The sequence below is a fragment of the Clavelina lepadiformis genome, chromosome 1 (genome assembly GCF_947623445.1).
Source record: "Clavelina lepadiformis chromosome 1, kaClaLepa1.1, whole genome shotgun sequence".
NCBI classification, from domain to species: Eukaryota; Metazoa; Chordata; class Ascidiacea; order Aplousobranchia; family Clavelinidae; genus Clavelina; species Clavelina lepadiformis.
The window spans coordinates 24466880-24486808 of NC_135240.1; the positions used below are offsets into that span (position 1 = coordinate 24466880).

General features: G+C 36.4%; 2 protein-coding genes across 3 annotated transcripts; both read right to left on the reverse strand.

The window, feature by feature from the left end:
- Positions 1-29: 29 nt before the first annotated feature.
- Positions 30-10124, reverse strand: LOC143445753 (serine/threonine-protein kinase PLK4-like). 2 transcript variants are annotated; one of them, XM_076945068.1, is made up of 14 exons: positions 9909-10124; positions 7770-8186; positions 7414-7615; positions 4620-4716; positions 4237-4395; positions 2638-4140; positions 2378-2512; positions 2164-2274; positions 1955-2094; positions 1760-1875; positions 1388-1655; positions 960-1288; positions 662-860; positions 30-572 (listed from the first exon to the last, which is right to left on the reverse strand). In XM_076945068.1, exons 2-14 carry the CDS (start codon positions 8134-8136, stop codon positions 449-451), a joined length of 3750 nt encoding a protein of 1249 aa, XP_076801183.1. In that variant the 5' UTR covers positions 8137-8186; positions 9909-10124; the 3' UTR covers positions 30-448. The 2 variants fall into 2 exon arrangements, with proteins under 2 accessions (XP_076801183.1, XP_076801174.1); XM_076945059.1 differs by lacking the exon at positions 9909-10124 and adding an exon at positions 8712-8895.
- Positions 10125-11657: 1533 nt separating this feature from the next.
- Positions 11658-18551, reverse strand: LOC143461249 (N-alpha-acetyltransferase 15, NatA auxiliary subunit-like). Its single transcript, XM_076959093.1, has 19 exons — positions 18335-18551; positions 17796-17880; positions 17396-17589; positions 17146-17214; positions 16926-17060; positions 16631-16778; positions 16467-16551; positions 16248-16378; positions 15994-16173; positions 15706-15872; positions 15438-15590; positions 15180-15308; positions 14887-15036; positions 14577-14755; positions 14392-14470; positions 13945-14158; positions 13674-13817; positions 13475-13572; positions 11658-13272 (listed from the first exon to the last, which is right to left on the reverse strand). Exons 1-19 carry the CDS (start codon positions 18389-18391, stop codon positions 12955-12957), a joined length of 2715 nt encoding a protein of 904 aa, XP_076815208.1. The 5' UTR covers positions 18392-18551; the 3' UTR covers positions 11658-12954.
- Positions 18552-19929: the final 1378 nt, after the last annotated feature.

The window sequence follows — 19929 nt, forward strand, 5'->3', positions numbered from 1 at the left end:
TTATCAACACAACATTTAAGCTTAAAACGTTTCTGGAAAATTTTATTAAAGAGCACTTTTCAGTCATAGCAGCAACATTTATATTACTGCAGTACAAATTTACGTGTTACCTTGTGCAAACTAACAACGTGTGAGTGTAGTAGCTACATAATGCAACTTAAATATTTTTCATAACACTAAGATACATGTATAACAACTAAGTTGAAAGCACAGTCTGTAAGTGGGTAAAAAACGAGAATAAAACATCTTAGTAACAGCCAGGTTCAAATAAAAGCACATTCAAAGCAACAAAATACACCACCAACAACAAAAGACATACTGCACTAGCTAGGAATCAATTGAAACGAAGCACCTGGGTTCATTGTAGCAGCAACTACAGATAAGACAGCGTGACGAGGCGGTATTTGCATGGATCTGTTAAACAACGGGTTTGGTCCAAGAGTCCAGGTCAGGTGCGTGTATGAACTGTTGAGGAACATTCTTTAGAAACTTTCACGAGCATTTCGACGATAGATGGCAACTCGGATAACTTTGCCTTCACATAATCTGGCAAACGTGCGGATTGCCCAAACCTAGTCAATAAACCAAGATGTTACACTCATTCAAAATGTGACTGTACCATAAAAAAATTAAACTGTTCATTTCCTTCGAATTAACTTACTTTTCTTGAACACCGTCTGGGTCAGCGTATACTACTGAAGTAGTGGAAGACTGGACCAGGATTTGAGACTTGTCATTATACACGACCCAAATATCGCCTGTTGTAAGATGGGAGGCCCGTCCTATCCCAGGCACTTCAACAGCTTTAGCAATCTTCTGCTGGTCTGCAAGTGGCTCCAATTTTGCGAAATTCTTGGGATCTGGAGAAAAATCTCAACATAGTTTCTTGGGAAGTAAAAACGGATGAATTTTTATTTGAATGGGACATGGCCTTGTTGAATAAAAGAGCAGGATCTTACCTCTCTTCAAAGAGGAGGAACTTTCTAACTTCCTTGTTGCCGTGACGACACTTTTGCTCCTGCTCATGGCTGTTGCATTTGAGCGAAAGGAGAGAACAGATTCTGTGAATCGGATCGGAGGAGCAGTGCTGGGTGAGGTTGTAGGCGCGATTGAGGGGGACGGTAAGCTGTCGGGAGTCCTCGGTGACTGACAGCTTTGACCCACATCATTTCGGGTGGGAGTCTGATAAACATTCTTGTTGTTATTTTCTTGATTTGCGTTTGAGGTTTCTTTGGAACTTGTTTTTGATGAACTTGTTGAAGATGATGATGAACTTGAGTTTGGTCTCCTACGTATAAACATTTTTAGTCAAAATTTCAATTAAAACAACGGCAACTTTGAACATGGTATTACGTTTAAAGTTTCAACCTATTTCTAAAATGCACACCTGGACACAGTGATAGGAAAGTAGGAAACGGTGCCATCAGAATTTTCCTCTACAACAGAAATTGAGGATTCTATGTCCATTGATCTCTGGCGTGCACTCTGAGCATGTTCCAACATCTTCAGAATTTCTGGAGTCAGTTTTTCTAGCTCCTGTGGAGATAGATTATCCTGTAGTAGGGCCTGTGATAGCACTTTGCTGCTCAAAGTGACCAGTTTTCCGGAGATGTCAATTATCTGAGTTTTCCCTTTAGTCTGCTGAATTTTTGCGCCTAAACAAATATTCAGTGGAGTTTAAAAACTGAAAGAAAATGCACCTGGAACTTAAAACTTCATACAAATTTTACTGTTGCACCAGGAACTTTATCTCCTTTACCATTATAGAAGCACACTTCAAGATCAGCATCTGGGTCGTTTTCCATCAGCATGCATTTGGCTGTATTTGTGAACAACGTCACTTTCGGAGTTTTAGACCGGACAAGCTGAACAAACCTGCAGTCACGAAGGTAATAAAGTTAAGGGTGTTGAAAGGTCATTTCAAAATACTGGCAGTTTATCCAAAACCACGTACCTGGCCAAATACTTGTATTTATTGCAATATTTGTCAGGTAAGTTGGTGTACGAATAAATACAAGCGTTGTCCGGAGCAACGGGTGGACGACGAGAAAGCACATGACCATTTTTGCCATCTTTGCTTTCAGGTGAAAAAATCTAACAGAAAGGACAATTATAAAAGAAACAGTTGCAACACGTCTGCAGTTGCGAAAAATTTCAACTGACCTTGATTGTTTTCCCATTTCCAGAAACTCTCAGTACTTCAGTAACGGCATCACTGCCAGATTTGCTTGATATAATTTCGAGACAAACTTCCCCATTTTCTAAAATGCTAACCTGAAGACGACAAAAATGTTGTTAAATATAAGAATTTAAAGAAAAACAAAATAAAAGAAGTTAAATTATTTGCAACTTAATGGAATGCTTCCAGCACTCGTACCATTGAATTTTTTGCTTTCTGCCGAATAGGCCTCAATCGGCGTGAGTCTATAGATGGAAGGTTTTTTGCTTTGCTATGTGAAGAAGAGTTAGAATGATGACTCTTATCAACAGGTCGAGAATGAGCGTGGGATGGCTATAAAGAAAATTAAAATTGATAAAACTCTCAAAGCAATTATTTGTTTATCACAGGATTATTATTGCATAATCACTGGACTCAAGAGATACAAAATGCCTGATACTGTACCATAAAACTTTTACCTGTTTATGTCCGTTACTCTGTACCAGACTTTCTGTAGTTCGATGGGCACTTTTACTGTTATTAGAGTCAATCTTTTTTCGATGATCCTTGTCATCGAACTTCGACGACTTTGAAAAAGTTTCACTTGGATGACAATTTTGATACTGAGAGTCACTAACTTGGGAATGTGTAGAAGAAAATGTCTTCGATTCACCTTTCGTGCGGAGGAGCGATCGACCCCTAGATTGTTCCGCAGCATATGGGTCATTGTAGCATGATGAATGCTTGCTGCTGCCACTGTCATATGTCCTATCAGCAGATGGTTTGCTTCTGGAGTGTGGTGGCTTTTCTTGCAAGTGCTTTGTTCTATGTGATGACGCCGATCGACTTAATCTTCTGTTTGATCCATAGTTACTTGAATCTACTGGTTCGCACTGTGATATATTTTGCATTGATGAAGAACGATTTATACCATTTTCTGGATGATTGCGATCAAGTCGTTCATCACAACGATAATGTTCTTTATCCAGGTAACGATTATGTCTCTGCTCCAAGTCTTCGACCCAATTTTCCTTGCAAGTTCTTGAAGGTGGAGGAACATCTCGCACAGGAGGAGACGGTGGATGTCTGGGCCTGTTTGATGTGCTGTGAGATGAGGATTTGTAACATCCGGGTTCGTACTTTGCTTCATAAGGTTGAAAACTTCCACCTGGTGGGTAGAATAAGTCATCTGGACGCATGGTCGACGCATCTGGATATCGAGAGGAGTAATGTGTATCGTCGCACCCAGTGGAGTCAGTAGATGCAGTGTATCTTGTCCCGTATGGTCTAGAGCTCCCGGTTGAATCACTATCTATAGAGTTGTACGGATTGCGTCCTGAACGGATGTAAGAGCCACCCTGATCTCTTCGCTTGTGAGTGCTTGCGTGGTATTCATGGCGACTATTCCTAAAGGAGGGTTTAGAAGGAAGCAAAGTCGAAACTTCTGCAGGAGAATCACCTCTATGCCGTGAAGATGAAGATTTTGATCTATCTTTTTGGCGTTTCTCTTCCCGACTGGAATGATGTCGACGAGAGTGTCCAGTGTTATCAGCAATATTTTGTCTCCACATAGGTGGACGATTGCCGGGCATGTCTTGGGTTCGAGATGCCCACAGTCCATCGTTTTCATCTTTATAGTCCATTGAATTCACTTTACACATTTTACTGCGATCTTTAACATGTGCGTTGTCTACTCTGTGATCTGCTTTACGATTGTAAGTATCATTAAATGAGGTACCAGGATCAACATCTGGCACTGTTTCCAGTTTACTTGGAGGTAAGGCAACCACGGGACGTGTTCGTGGCGGTAATCTGGACACTGCAGTATCTGCTGTGTTAGTTGATCCATTCACTGACTGCTGGTGACATGTATTATGCAGCGTTCCCTGCCTGCTGTAGTTGTTGGTAGAATTTGTGGTCATTGTAGCATGGCCACTGTCTACTGACCTTTCCCTATGCGCACCCTTCCAAGTTTCTGGCCTCTGTAAATTGGGAATGTAATCTTAAATTGCTCCAGACTAGCTTTAACAACATAAGGTTGACAGAGATCTTTACAAGAGTAAAATTTCCGAAGTTACCATGAAGGGATGTTCTAACACGGCAGATAAAGTGATCCTCTCTCTTGGATCTTTTTGGAGCATGTCCTGGATAAGATCTCTCGCTTCATTTGAAACGTGTTCAGGGATTTTGTAACTTCCGAGAACAACCTTGTTCAATGTGCTCTTCACAGCGTCGGTCTGAAGTAAGGAGAATTTCGTTACATGACGTATGATGGCCGAAACTTTATTGAGTTAACTTAAAATTTTAGTTTAGTTATTAGAAAAGTGGATTATTTGCTTGACAGAACTCATGGACAAAATTACTTTTAAAAAAATGAATAAAAACATGAAGCATTCACATAACTTAGCATTCTACACTTGCAGCCATATAAGCTATACAAAACATGTTTCATTATACTTACATCAAATGGTGGGGTTCCTACCAAAAACGTGTAGAGCATACAACCTAATGACCAGACATCAGATTCTAATCCATGCGCACTTCTCGTTGCTATTTCGCTACAAATGCATTAAAACTTTGCTGAAAACTCTTGACGATTTAAAGCAAAACTTCTAAAATTACTTAATATATACAAATAAAACAAAACTTGATGGCACAATCTTTTTTGAGCATTGTTAATTATATATACACATTATACACCTCCCTGAGTAATTTACTTATGTATTTTTTTTAACGGCGCTCAATAAAAGCATACAGCACTGTTATACATCATGAAATATCTTGCAACAACACTGGTCTTGAAACATACTTCCTCAACGAACTCTTGCAATACCTCAATACCCTTGTTGAAAACTTAAGGGTTCGAATAAAAACTGACCGCAAAGTGAACAACGTCATTAAACACGGCGAGAGACTACGTAATACCTATGTAACAGACGGCTTTGTTCGATAACAATGCCCCGAAATGCCATCCCTATCGCAAAAAAAACGGTAAAGCATTGTTTTAGCTAACCCTGCCCAAGCATGCACGACCTGTAACAAGTTACTGGACGCTTAACGAGTCTGTAGTAAAACGTGATACCAACAATCACTTGATAACGTAAACATAAGACAAAACAGACAAACTACAGTAGAACCGTATTACAGGCGGGCTATAGTAGAGACTTTTTCATTTCAATAACAAGGCCACCGCTAACCACGATCACGTCATTTACAGACAAAGTAGAGCTGCGGTGAAACTAGAGTTCGCGGTTGTTTTTATTTTTATTTACAAAATTACCGACCGGTTCGACACCAAATCACATTTAGCGGGATTTCTGTCCATCAGTGACGATTACGTAACAAATTTCGATCCACGAACAGTAAGTGTGCCGAATTTTTTATTCGGTATTCAAACTCCAGCCGTTTAAACCGCAAAGCGAAAAAGCAAACGGAGTCGCCATTTGCGATAAAATCTAACGCAAACAGGACATTTAATTAACGAGGTACTTTAATATTACCGGTAGTGAGCTTTATGTGAGTTAACACAAAGAGTAACATAACCACAAAAAATCATTGTTTGAACAGGGTCAGTTATATGAGGAATAACGTTCAAATAATTGTTGAAGTATATAAAACGGTTTAACTATTTGCTAACTGGGGTTGGGCACTCCAAAAACATAAGGGGCGGTCGTTCTTCACATATATCGAGGAATTTAACCGTCAAAGTGAAGCGTTCCAACGATATTTGTGTTAATAAATAGTGATATTTGATCCGATTAATGATATTATGCAACTACGCTTTCAGAAAGTTATTATTTTCGCATTTTCAATCAAAAGTATAGATATATCATATACTTCTATACAGTTAAACGTTTTACATGATTTTCGTTGTATAATACAGTTTGAAATACGATTTCAATTATATAATTTCGTTTAATTTTAAATTATTCAAATGCTTATTTTCGAGCCATCGGGACGGTAAACAACAACATCATCAAAACATTATAAACGTTTAAAGTCGCTATACGTAGACTAAAAATATTTGTATTAACAACTGTCCATAAAGAATACAAAAACTTTGCGACGAGTTGTGTAAAAAAGAGATTTGTTTTAATAACATTTAAACCGTTAAAGATTCCATCAACACGTGCTTGGGGTAGTCTGAGAAAATTTAAAAACATGATTTAGACAAGCCCAGACCAAACAAGGTATCGCCCGGTAGACTTCATTGTATAACTAATCTCAGCAATCTTCGCTTGGAAGTGATGTAAGTCGAATCTAACATCGTTCGTTGTGGAGAAAGAGAGATGACGTAACAAAAAGCTAACATCAAAAAGAAGAGAAAGGGGATGAAAGAAGGCGATATCCCTTGGCAATGGTTAACTATACGGCAAACTACAGCGCTGTCTAGCAGCAAAAAAAATTGCGGGTTCGTGTTCGGGCAGGTCCGGGGCCACAACTAACGGCGTCAAATATTTCCATTAAAGAACGGGTGGTGATTTAAACCTCATCAACCGTCGATGACGTTGGGTGATATCATCCATTTAATTTGTTTTAAATTTTAAAAACAATTCAATAATCTGTAACATAGCGTAGGATGAAGGACAATGGAAATACAAAATCGACTTTTGTGTATCACGAGAATAATAAGTTTTCAACTTGATACGTTTATTGCAAGAAAATTTGGTAACTAAAAACATAAAAAAAAACTATACATATTTTCACATAATGCACGCAGAAAATTACTCTTGGCGCATAATGCACTTGCACCCACATAATCCTGGGGACGGGCTCAGGCGTAAAACCAAAGTGTGGTTCAAGCAAATAAATGACCAACGGTCGCACATATTTTAATGAAAAACTTTGACAAATGGCCATCTCCCTGTCACTTTATGGAGTGTTTGCATTATTACAAAGCTAACAAAAGGTAGGGTCTGACTTGAGGGTACCTAGAGCGCAGAGGTTTTATTATTTTGCTTACGTCATTATAAGGGTCGTGAATATCCGACCGTTGCGCTTTGCGTAAACAAACCGCAAAACTTTAAATCCATTCAAGGTAATGTATTACGGAAATATTCGGTTAACAGTCTTCGTATTGACTTGATGTATAAAACTAGGCTAGTAAATGCTTCCAATATTTCGTTTACAAGAAATATGTCAAAAAGGCTTTCCTAAGTGATAGGTAAAAGTAATGTTTACATCATGGTGATAACTACTACGTTTCGTTTTGCAACAAAATTGCAACAATTTTCCTAATAAAGCAATCAACTTACGGAGAAATGAAATTCGGGGTGCCACACATAGTAAAGTGTTTATCGGTTGGAAGCGCCAGTCTGGTGGCCAGTCCGAAGTCGGCGATTTTTATGTGGCAGGTGTCATCCAAGAGCATGTTTGCAAGAGTCAAGTCACGATGCAGTATGCCGTGAGCATGTAGGTACAACATGCCCTCGACGATCTGGGTCAAAAATTCTCTTACTGAAAAACAAAACTGTTGTTTAGGAAATGACTCCTTTTAGGGAATTAACTATTTTGTACTGCAGAAATATTTTTTTTAAATTAAACTTTAACCTGAATCTCACGTTCTTCATTCAATGAAACAGAAATTTAATTGCAAAGGTACCAAAAATACCTTGGTTTTCTGACAGAACGTTTCCTTGAGTTTTCAAAAACCGATTCAACTCTCCTTTGAGACATAATTCTACGACCAGGTAGACGTGGTCTGAGTCCTCAAAACAGTGAAAAAGCTCCAAAACGGAAGGATGTTTTAATTGAGCATGGATCTCCACTTCACTTCGGACTCTTGAGACCATGCCGGACTTCCTCATACTTCGCTTGTCAATCATTTTTATGGCAATATCACGACCAGACCTCCTGCATTTTGCACGATACACGCATGCAAAGGCACCTCGCCCTATCAAATTCAAGACCTCATAATCTGCGATGCTGCCTCCAAAGTTGGGAGCAGTGGAACACATCTTTGCAATCTTATGAGGCATGCCAAGAAGAAAGTTTGCAATATGTGAAAGCTGATGAAACTCAAAGTTACCTGAAAATTTCAACGTATAAGAGTAACTATCTGACATTGGATAAAAGTTAATAATTTTGGTACTGATATTGTGGTACGTATTGTATCACAGTGAAATCACAATAAGTTATTTTCACCAATTAACTTTCAATTACTTAATCCTTGCAATGAAAATCAAGATAGCACAGATCCTGGCAGGAATTTAAAAATTTAAATTAATTTAATTAAAGTCCTTGATAAATATCCTAAATCATCTGTTACAGGTAATGGAATGAATATACCAAAGGCAATTGGGCCTGATAACAATGCTTTGATCATCTTGAAAACTCAAGTTTTTAAAACACTTCTTGTTCCAAGGAGTTATGTGTATATAGGCATTTTACAGTATTCAAATTGAATATGATGAATATATATTCTCAAAAGAATGTAAATAACTTAGAAATACCACTTTAATTCAACAGATTTTATTAAACACATAAAAGTGGTAGGCCTACTATATTTCCTTTAAAAATTGACAATTCTAATTTGACAAATTTATGAACATACCTATATTCCAGTTACTCCCTGTGACAAACTTTACAAACTTAGATAGCCACATATCACATTTTTCTCTTCATAGTTTTTAAACAACACTAACAGCAACTATTATAATACACAACCTAATACCATATATGAAAATATGTCAAAATATCATCTAAGACAAAATATATTGCCCACACCTAATTTGTATCATATATATTGTGTGTTAAAATCAAGTGCATCACTAGTGATGCTTTATCAATAGTTGTTAGAAGTATCATATTTGTTAAATAGCCTATTTTGATTTAAGACTATATTTTTTGTCATGTTTGAAGGATGTTTGATTTGCATATATTTCCTACTTTTAGTTCATTTTTTTAACATTTCCAACATTTTATTAAGCAAGTGAACTGGCTAATTAGTTTCCTTGCTTCCGTATGTATGGTTATGACCTAAAATGATTAAATTAGACCTCAACTACAACAACAAAGTAAAACAAACACCAAGAAAACCACATTCTATCAAAGGTATGATAATGTAAAATAAAATTAGACCAAATTCAATTCGTTTAGCTTACAAACAAAACAAATGATATGTATTTGATTAATTTTCTGGCATCTGTAGATTAGCTGTTTAGGCTTATATTCTACATTAAAGCATTACTTAAGCTTGGCGCAAATTTTGGCATTATTTTAATTGGCATATTTATCCAGCGCACTAAAAGCAAACTTTCCAATTAGGGCACAACTCAACTAGAAAGTATGGCAGTTTTTGATGGGAACTTATGGGTGCAAAGCCGTGAATATTGGCGTGATGGTGTACACTGGATTTTAAATTCGTTTCTTTTCAATTCTCAACTCAATTCTTTGTTTACTTATTATAAATTGGGGTTCAGACGACTAGTTTTTCTTTGTTAATTTATAATTAATCAGCTTGAAGATAAAAAAGTTTGGCACGCACATTGATGAACCGTATCTGTGCAGATGCCACACTTTCTACTATGAGTGCACAATACACGTTTAAACCTTATTTCAACTATGCTCCTTCATTACTCTTTAGAATGGCATCTCTTTGTACTGAATATAATGTAATAAGCTATATAACTGATATACATAAATATATAAAAATAAACTGCATAAAAAGTTTACCAAAATAAACCAAACAGAAATTATTTAAAAAAATATTAAATAGACCTAAAAACAGTCATCTGCAAACCTGACTTACTAAATTATAAATTAGATCCAGCTTCTAGCCAAATCCTGACTTCATTTCTTAAAAATCTTCTTTCATTGATGATGAGGAAAAAACAGGGTGCATGTCCAGGCTTGTTTCAACTTCTCTCAAACACAGTTCTTCATATCAATACCTCAACCAGCTGAGTCGTTAAGTTTAACTTACAGTGCAGATATATAGACCTTACACATATATACCAGGAACTTCTTAACTGTTGATACAACAAACATTTCATTTGTATGAAGCTTGAACGGCTGCAATGCAGCAATATACGCAGAGTTCCTTGTTATCAAGTCCAGTATTCCGTACGGCATACGTTATCTCCTTCAGCCTTCTCTACAACTATTGCTCCTCTTTACAGCTATTCAAAACTAAAACAAAGAAAAAAGATCGCTGGAAAGAAAAACTCGCTACAATCACCAACCAGTAACAACAATTAGCGTCAACTCAGAAGCTAATTGAAACTCATCGACGCAAAACCGATTTTGAAATTGGAACTCTTCCGACATCGTTATAAGCACAACGATTGAAACATGTTTTCAACAACCAACGACAGAAGAAGTTTCGTACGGTAAAGGAAATAAAAGCACTGAGCATATTTTTAAGGTAGTCTAAAATCTTCCATTTTTTAGATGTAAAAGTAATTTTACATTATAGAAAAATTATACAGATTACATTGCTGACTGTTACAGTCAAATGTTCTATGGTGTTCATTTCGTTCAAATTCGCTTTATGAATTTTCTTCAAATTTATGTGAGCACCACATAATAAAAAACGATACTACAAATAACAAAACAAGCAAAATTGGGAATCATGCATCGGTTTAAAGAATTTGCTAAACCATGATTGCAAGTTCATAACAAGTTTTTCCAATTGAGATCAAGGATTGTGCCATCGACAACTTGAGAATGATCAAAATGACGTGAAACAGACAAACAAACACGAGGTGATAGCATACCATACGAGACTGATCAATTTATATAGGTCTTCAAATTATATAAACTCTCTCTATCCAACACTCTGTAGCTGGAGCACTCACTCTATAACTTTTTTTAACAGTCTCCTAAATAGTTTTGTTTTGATTCTCACGGATCTCTAGAACAAGCTTTTTCTTTGCTTTAAAAACAAACGTCACAGTTTCCCACCGAATAACAGACTTAAGGTATTCTTGACATAAACACTGACCCGTTTTTTGAAACTCATCCACGGAGTCCACAGACCCATCCAAGGGTCCACAGACCCGATTTGAAGAAGTCCTGCGTTGTATGGATTGTTTGCATTTAATCATTTCCGTTTTTTGGCAAAGGAAAGGCTGAGCCACAAAACATTAAGTTGTTGGTGAGACAAACATACTTTAAATAAACGAATTCAATAACAACTTTACCACCACATCACAGATTCAGTGTTGGAGTGAATCGGGCAAGCTTTAAGATTTTCATTGCCGTGCCCTCGGCCAAGTGAGAAAAAAAAACTTTTCGCCTGATAAAACTCAAAAAACATTTTAGCAGAATAATGACGACCTATTATCTTATCGATATTCATAATTAATTTGCGGGCGTCGTAACTCTAGTAGGCTATATTGACTCTGTGTGCATGCAGTACACTGGGCTATGTTCCAGTACAAACGTTACAACAAGATGTTGCGTAATTCCTTACTTCCTGTAAATCAATGTTGGCGATATTCTTCTTCCGTTTCTCACTTTTCTGACCCAGTAGGCTACATGTCTAAAAACGCAGAAATGAGTAAACTGTCACATTGTTTTGTATGTCAATGAAGGGCAAACACAGAAATCACACTTGGACAATAAATAATTACTATGCGACCGACTTCAAACGCAAAACCAAGAACGGCGCAATAAAATGAAAATCTTGCAATTACCGGTAATGGATAAATGGTCTTAACCAAAGACGAACAATGTCCAGTCCAACAAAATACAATCATGCAAAACACTGTGCTGCAAGCTTGCAACTACGTGAAAAAAAATTTCTCAAGTTGGGCCGGGTATCTCATGATACAGTTTACGATTTTTTGGTAGTTACAGATGATAAAAAAAGCTTTGTAAAACCAAAACATTGAAGGCATCATGTATGTACGCAAATGTTCACTCAAGCAATTTTGTTCCAGTGTAATAAGCTCATGCATCCATTGCAATAAATTTATAAAAAAAAACATCACACATGAAAGGAGCTTCTTTACAAAGCTAAAGTACGATACAGACATTGCCAATCTTAGAAGACCAGGACCAGATAGTGCATATCATAGTGCTACTTAGGGTAGGCAACAATGAAGAAGCATCCATGAACAAAGGGCTAACCCTAAATTATTATTTTGGCTAAAAAGGGGGGCGGACTTATTGCAACTGCAAGCTAATGCAAACAACAAGTTCCCACAAATATCAAGTTTTTAAGAGTGTTTTCAGACTAGGTATAAAAATGTGTTGTTATAAAAACAGACCGAAAGTGATCTCAATATAGTGTTGCTGTGTATAATGAGAAACAACCACGCTTACTTAGTTTTAGTCGGAATATCAGCCAATTATTTAAAATTCATGTGTGGATCACTGTGTTTGCAATGTTAAGTCATTCAGCACGGAGTATCATTATCAAAACACTAGCAAAAATAGCGTCGCAATGAGGTGTAAATACATTGTATATAGTAGAACCTTTCATTTGGTACATTTAAAATAATTTATTTTAAAAAGAATTATTATAATTTATTAACCGTTACATTCAACCAGACGATTGGTTCTTGGTTGTAGCTATTATATCATAGACTGCATTTTGCTAAAAACCATCTTTAAGGTCATAGTTTCAATTGGCTTTAAAGAAAACGTCCATCTTTGCCAATAAAAATGATATGGCAAGTCATAAAATTCCTGGTCTACTCTCTCAAATCACAGCAAAGTTAAGATGAACAAACCAGCCGATAATTTACGCAAAAGCAGAGCTAAAACAGTGTCAAGTCAAAGCCGTTGTCATTATGCACTGTATAAAACAAAGTCAAAACTTTGCATCCATAATACGCTAGAAAAGAAATCTACATTCCGTTTGAACAGTGATTTTCTATTGTCTCCGAAGTATCGTAGTTTTGATCAGCGTTCATTTTATGTTCATCAGCTTTGGAACTTTCCATAGATATCTCCGCCATGGCTATATCTCCAGCATTTGTGGGGTCACCAGCAGAACAATGATCAATACCATTCACTTTTGCTGTAACTGTTGAACCAGGTGGTTTGAAACTGCATGCTCTGGGGAAAAAGTCTCTGCATTTCTCTGTGAAGTCTTTTAAAAAGTCTTCAGGTACTTGACCATAGACCAGTTTGCTTCTAAGCGATGTCAAAATGTCCTCACAGATCTGTGGTAAAATAAGCCGTGAGACGCACAAAAAAATTCTAATAACACGCTACGGCAAAAATAATTACCAACGACCAAGTAAAAAACCAACCACAAATTGGACTTAAGAATTTGACTGCGTATTTTGACTAATTTGCATTCAACATAACAAACTCAGAGCCATATATAATAACATATATTGCACAGTAGTGACAATTATTCACCTGGATGGTAACGTTTTTGGTTTCCGTAGAAAAATTCAATAACTTTAAAAGAGCTTCATCTTTTTTGGCGTTGTCAAGATGATACATTGCTTTTGAGCCTATGTTAAAGGAAATTACAAGAAGCATCACATGACCTGAAAACTCACTGCGCAAACCTTGCAGTTGTTTTTAAAACAAAAAATAGTCAAGCATATCGTACCGGCATAAATGTGTGCTAGAGAGTCATTATTTTCATCAAGAAACCTCTGATTGAACTCTTCCAGTCCTACATCACCGTAGATGTTTCCGAAATGTTTTCCAATTACATCATTCACAGCAGATGAAACACCATTAGTGTCACGCACTGCAAAAAAATTCCAACTAACAAGTCACGATATTCCTAGACGTGAAACAGGTTGCACAGGAATGTTGTAATGTTCATTGGTCAATGATGTGCATAGAACTAAGTTGAAACAGATGCACAATTGTACCTTTTTTGGCAAAACGAACTTTGCAGAAGTGTAATTCTGCCGGATCGCCATTTGAAGCAGCTTTCTGCGCTCTCAGCAATGCACGAAGCATGACCAGTAGCCTACTGCGCCTCTCGGCAATCTGGAATGCAAACATGTGGGTGTCGAATCGGTTGTAGCAATGCAATTCTAACGGAACCAAAAACTTCTGAGCTTGATCTAGTGGATCGGAAACCTGAAGTAGAAAAAAGATAGTCAAGATTGCAGCTAAGGGTTCCACGATATACGACCAAGATCATATTTAGGCAAGTTTGGAAAAGATACGAGAACTTATTATTTGATGAAATTGTTCAGATTATGATATTCTTCTGGTCTTGTTATAAAAACGCATCAATGATATTACGATCTTGCTAGCTGCGTAGCCAAGTGATATGTTGTTGGGTGATTGACGTTTGTCAAGATACTTACTGACACTAATTTTTCAGGTTGAAATTCTTCTTCTTTCTTCGTATCACCTTCATCATCATTCTTCCTCTGCTGCTGTTGTCTAAAATGACCCATTTTCCATATAAGATATTTTACTCCACTTTATAAAATTCTTAAAAAACGTTATTGTTTGCGTTAACTTTACGAAGGACTTTCACATTTCTCACTTTTTTCTATTCGCCTTTTCTTCTTGTTTTCTCTTTTCTTCCTGGGCAGCCTTCTTTCTTTCCTGTCGTCTTTGTTTGTTTCTCAGTTTCTTCAACTCGGCACTGCTCATGGACGATTCCCCTTCTATGGTCTTCCTGTCCCCTGGCTTGTATGGCTCATCATGAAGATTGATGTAAACCTGGACAACGATGAAATGGGGATAAAGGCACCAGCAGTATAATTTATATTGGTTAGATGAGATTAATGTTTGCACAACTTCAAGTGCTGGGTCAGAAATGGTAAATCTTCCATATGGTGATCTTTCCATACTTTTATAGCAATTCTTGCTGCTTCAAAGTAAAATCGATGTGATCTGAGTGAGTCTTCCAACTTAAGCATTTTAACATAAGACCTCAAGGTCATTTTCCTCATGCAGTACTGATGGAAGTCAAATTGATCCTCAACAATTTCACTGAAATGCTAAAACGTTAAAAGAATTATTACAGCTGGTATGTGTCACAATAAACTATGCTTACACCAGAAAGTAATTTAAGATAAATTATCAAGGCTCAGTTGTCTTCAATATCATAAAATGATAAACGGTTTTCTTGAGTTTCTCGTACCCTATCCACTTCATGGCACTTTTGCAAGGCTTCTCCAAACCGCTTGGCTCTAGTGTGGGCATTTGCACATTCAACCTCATACCACATACATTGCATTTCTTTTAAATACTCTTCAACACTGATATTTTCCTGCAGATAATAATTCCTATAATCTAATGTATTATTAAAAAGCTGTAACCAATTTTAGGTAGAATTCCATGTAAACTACAAATTCCATTCGTAGAACTTCTGCTCCACACAATGTCATGTCCTGCTTACCCGTGTAAACTTTGATGCAGTTTCCTCTGCCTCCGAAATCATGTCATTTCGTATCATGTAGCATGCACACTTGCAGTTGATAAATCGATCAGCTGTATCTAACGATTGTGCTTCATCCATGCAGGCAACTGCACCTGCTATATCTCCCAAATGCTAAAAAGAAATGGAGGATAACAGTTTAATGTAATACAAGATATCTGATGATTTGAAAAGATACATCTATATATACTACATCAAATATTTCCTGAAATAGCAATAATAAGCTTACTTTCAAGACTTTGGCTTTCGCAACATGTAGTTCGATAAGTGTTGGGGTGTGTTCTAGTGATTGGTTAAGAACCGAAAGTGCTTTCTCGTATTCCTTTAAAGCATCCAAATGCAGTGCATAGAAATATTTGGTCCACAAAATGGTAGTGGGCGGTTCAGTTTCCTCATCTATAAAAAAAACACCAAAGTAATTTAAAAGAAAAACTTTATTAGTATTGGAGTCAGGGAATTCGATGTATCACTATCGGTGATGTAAGGTTGTTGTTAAATCATTACTTATAATTGTTACCTGCTTCTGAAAACTTTTCACAGCTTTCCAAGCTACTGATGTAGCTTTCTACAGTAGCTGTGATAAACCGGACCTTTTCAGGATCAGAATACAAAGGTTTTAAACTGGTGAAAAGTGGAGGAACTCCACGTTTTAACTGGGATCGCATGAACTTGTCAATGAGGTTCTGAAAAGTAGAACCTAAACAACAGAGTCTTTGATAATATACACCGTCTGAAAACTTTAAGTGAAAGGCAAAGTGTAAATGTTTGCACCTGTAGAAAATGTTAGAGGAATAAACTTTGGAGAATCTGCTTTGGGGAACACAGTTGTAACAGACTGATATAACTGCAGACGCTCTTCTAAAGTTGAAGGGTTTACTATCTCTTCAAGTTTTTTAAGATACCTATTATATATTTGCAAAGTTAGTATTGGACACTGCTGAGAAATAGAAGTATGAGGGATGTCTATAGTTAATAAAAATCAAATTAAACCTGTGATTTTCTGGATTTCGATAAACAAGGTCAGTAAAAATCTCTTCAGCTTCATCAAGGTTTTGAAGTTTAATGAAAAGATCTCCTAAAGTTCAAGTAAATAATAGAATTTCATGGCAAAACAAAACTTTGATTGCAAAAAAGCTGCCTAACCAATCTCCTACCTTTTGTTTCGAGCCAGGTAAGTTTGTCAACAATTCTATCTTTATTACCCTCAAGATGCTCAAGAGCCCGCTGGTGCAACCCAGCTTCAACTAAGATATCGGTTTGATACAGCAACAGTTCACTGTGCTCATACTGATTGTCCTGAGACTGCACAAAAGAAAACACCTTATGTCATAAAAACATACAACAAATCTTCAAATAGTTTCTACATACAGGCTATTAGAAATTAGCTCTATGATGACGTCAATTTCCAATGAAGAATACAGTTCGGTTGGAATGGGTTGTGTGTGTCACCTGCTGAGTTTTGCCAAACTCTTCTAAAACCTTGAAAGCGACCATGTAGTCTTTGAGTAAGTGGTTTGCAATCGCATATCCAATCCATGACGCTCTCTGTCCAGGTTTCAATTGAAGAAGTGTATAGCGTGTTTCCTAATAAAGAACAAACCTTGGAATACAGTTGCACTTTTTCGAGATGATGCTATACTTTTAAATTCAAAATGCAAGCACTTCTTACCCTGTATCCTTCCAAGTCCCTCATATGTACTTGTAGCATGGATAGATCTCTTAGAATGTGTAAGTTTTCCTTAAAACAATGAAAAATAATACATATAGTTAACTTTTGGTGATTGAATACTATCCTTCTCTTAGAAATATTGCCTTGCACAATTCCACCATCCTAGCTTGTAATAATGTTTTAGGAAACTAGACCTCTTATATACATGTACATAAACAGAGCGAGCTTTTGAATAGTATAAATGTCTCACTTTGTCCCATCTCAGTGCATTTCGATAACACTTTATTGCTTCATCATACTTCTTGTCAGAACGCTGAAGCAAGCCATAAACATGCCAGCAAACGTGAGATTTCAGATCATTTTTAAGACCTTTTTTAACCAACTCATATGCCTCGTCCTTCTTTCCAGTACAGTTTAAAGTAAGGCCTTTCATGGCCAGTGTTTCTGTCAATGTTAAATCCAAGAAAAATATTTTGAACTATTTGTCTTGTTACTTTCAGCAGCAAATTTGTTTAGAAAATACAGTAGTACTCATTTACTTTGCTTTTCAACTCAAACTGTTTGCTATTATTATTCACTATTCACAAATCACTTGCTTCTAGAAAATAGACTTTTCCTTAATTTATATATGTAATAAAAAACTAACTCACCACCATGATCAGCAAATTTAGGATTGGACAAAATTTGCTTTGCAAATTTCAAACCATTTTTGTACTGCTTCTGCTCATAGCATTTCTAAGAAGCATAATTTACTTCACATGTATTATATATGATATATATATATATATATGTTTGGAAGAAATTTGTTTTACTTTTAACAAAAATTTATAACGACATAATATTGAGTGATATTATACGAGATTATAATGAAAAGCATCAGTGCAGCCCAATTAGAAAGTATGGTAGTTATCGACGAGAAATTGTCCATGGAAAGACACAATTTTTGGCGTGATGGCGTGCACTGAAGCTCTAATTCTTGGTTTATTAATCATAAATCAGCGTTCAAGCTACCAACTTTCCCCAATTTGTTTATTAGGCTTATAACTTGTAAATATTTGGCGTACATGTTGATGAATCTCGAGCGTACATCTGCCACAATTTACACTATGACAGTGCAGTATACGTTACATAAAACTCCTTTGATGGATGTATATGCCTACAGCATAACATTATAATAAAATTTACTGACCAATATCCGATTGAAAAGAGTTTTCTCTTTCGGCGGCAGTGGTTGACTGGAAGGCATTTTGATTAACAGCAAGATTTTTTTTTTAATTCCTTTGATATATTGTAGTTGCAGTTTTCTCCAGAATTCACTGAAATATCATCTAATTGGCAAAGTTTAATTACTTTAAATAAGAAAACCAGGCAACCTATATTGTGGCACACTGAAAATGAAACATGGTACGGTATAACATTGTAGGGTAGACGAGCCAATATGCGAAAAATTCTCTTCCAGGTCGATTAAAACTTGAACACAAATCATACAGCAAAGATTTTTACATTATTATAAGCGTAATTTCATTCTCTTTAACATACTTTAAAACGACAGCATTCCAAACATTGGCTTTTAGGTGGAACATGATGTTTTACCGGCAGTTTTTGCACCAATATGCGAAGCATGCTAAAAACAAATCCCACACTTATTGGAGCTGGTTTTCCTGAATAGTTATTTTCATTAACCTACTTCTTTACGCTGAAGAAGGTTTTTGCACCACTTAAACCAAAAGATGATTCATAAGTATCAGATTGGAAAGTTTGTTGGGGGGTAGAAATTGTGCCCATAATACCTATTCTTTCATATTGATTACGCGGGGGACTTCTCACCCAAAAACAGGAAACTTCCCAATCTGGCTTCAGGATTATGTGCATTAGGCTATAATGGCTACATTTCCCTGTGTTTTCCTTTTTAATTTTTCCGATGTCTTACTTAAATTTTGTACTATTCAGGACCAGTTTTCGAATAAAACCTTAAAAATAAGGGTCTATTATACAAGTGCACGTCTATCTTTGTATAGAATGCAAGTGACGTCACAATTTGAGTAGCTGGGGTCTAGCATGCACAGGCATTCTGTGATTAAGCACTTGTATACTAGACCCGAAACCCCGACCACCACAGGTCATACTTTCATCGTCTATTCGTAACCGTCATTTACCTGGGCGGTTTCCTTGACTTAACAAAGCCTACCCCTATCTTACTACATTACCGTACCATATGCTAAGGCCAGATTGACTGAGAACCACATTGCTTGCCGACCACATTTTGAGCACGGTAGCGACAACAGGCGGATACAGTAATTCAGGCTAAAAAAAAAAAAACAGAATGGAACAAGGACAACATAAACTTTTAGCATAATATTACTATATTACGTTATTAAAATTTAAAGTTATCATTGGAACAATTTTTAAAGTTATTGTTATTTTCTAAAAGAATTAAATCTGAAAGATATTTACTTTTCCGCTTTCCTTTACTAATCACTAACCCGGAAATAGCTAATAACAATCTGTATTCTTAGACTAAAATAGTCTGTTGCACGACTTAAACTTGACGATGATTTCTTAAGCGTATTTTTAGACTTAAATGTAATACTAGCAACGATTGCTTTACATATGTCGATCAGTAATTCAAGAATAATTGGATTTTAGGTCTTGTACAAAAGCAAAATGTTTCAAATATTTGATCCGACACAGAAACGTTTGTTTTTATTTCAAAAATTTCTTGTTTGATCATTGATAGTTACAAGAACGTTATAGCCTATCTTTAATCTTATGCTATTATAAAGC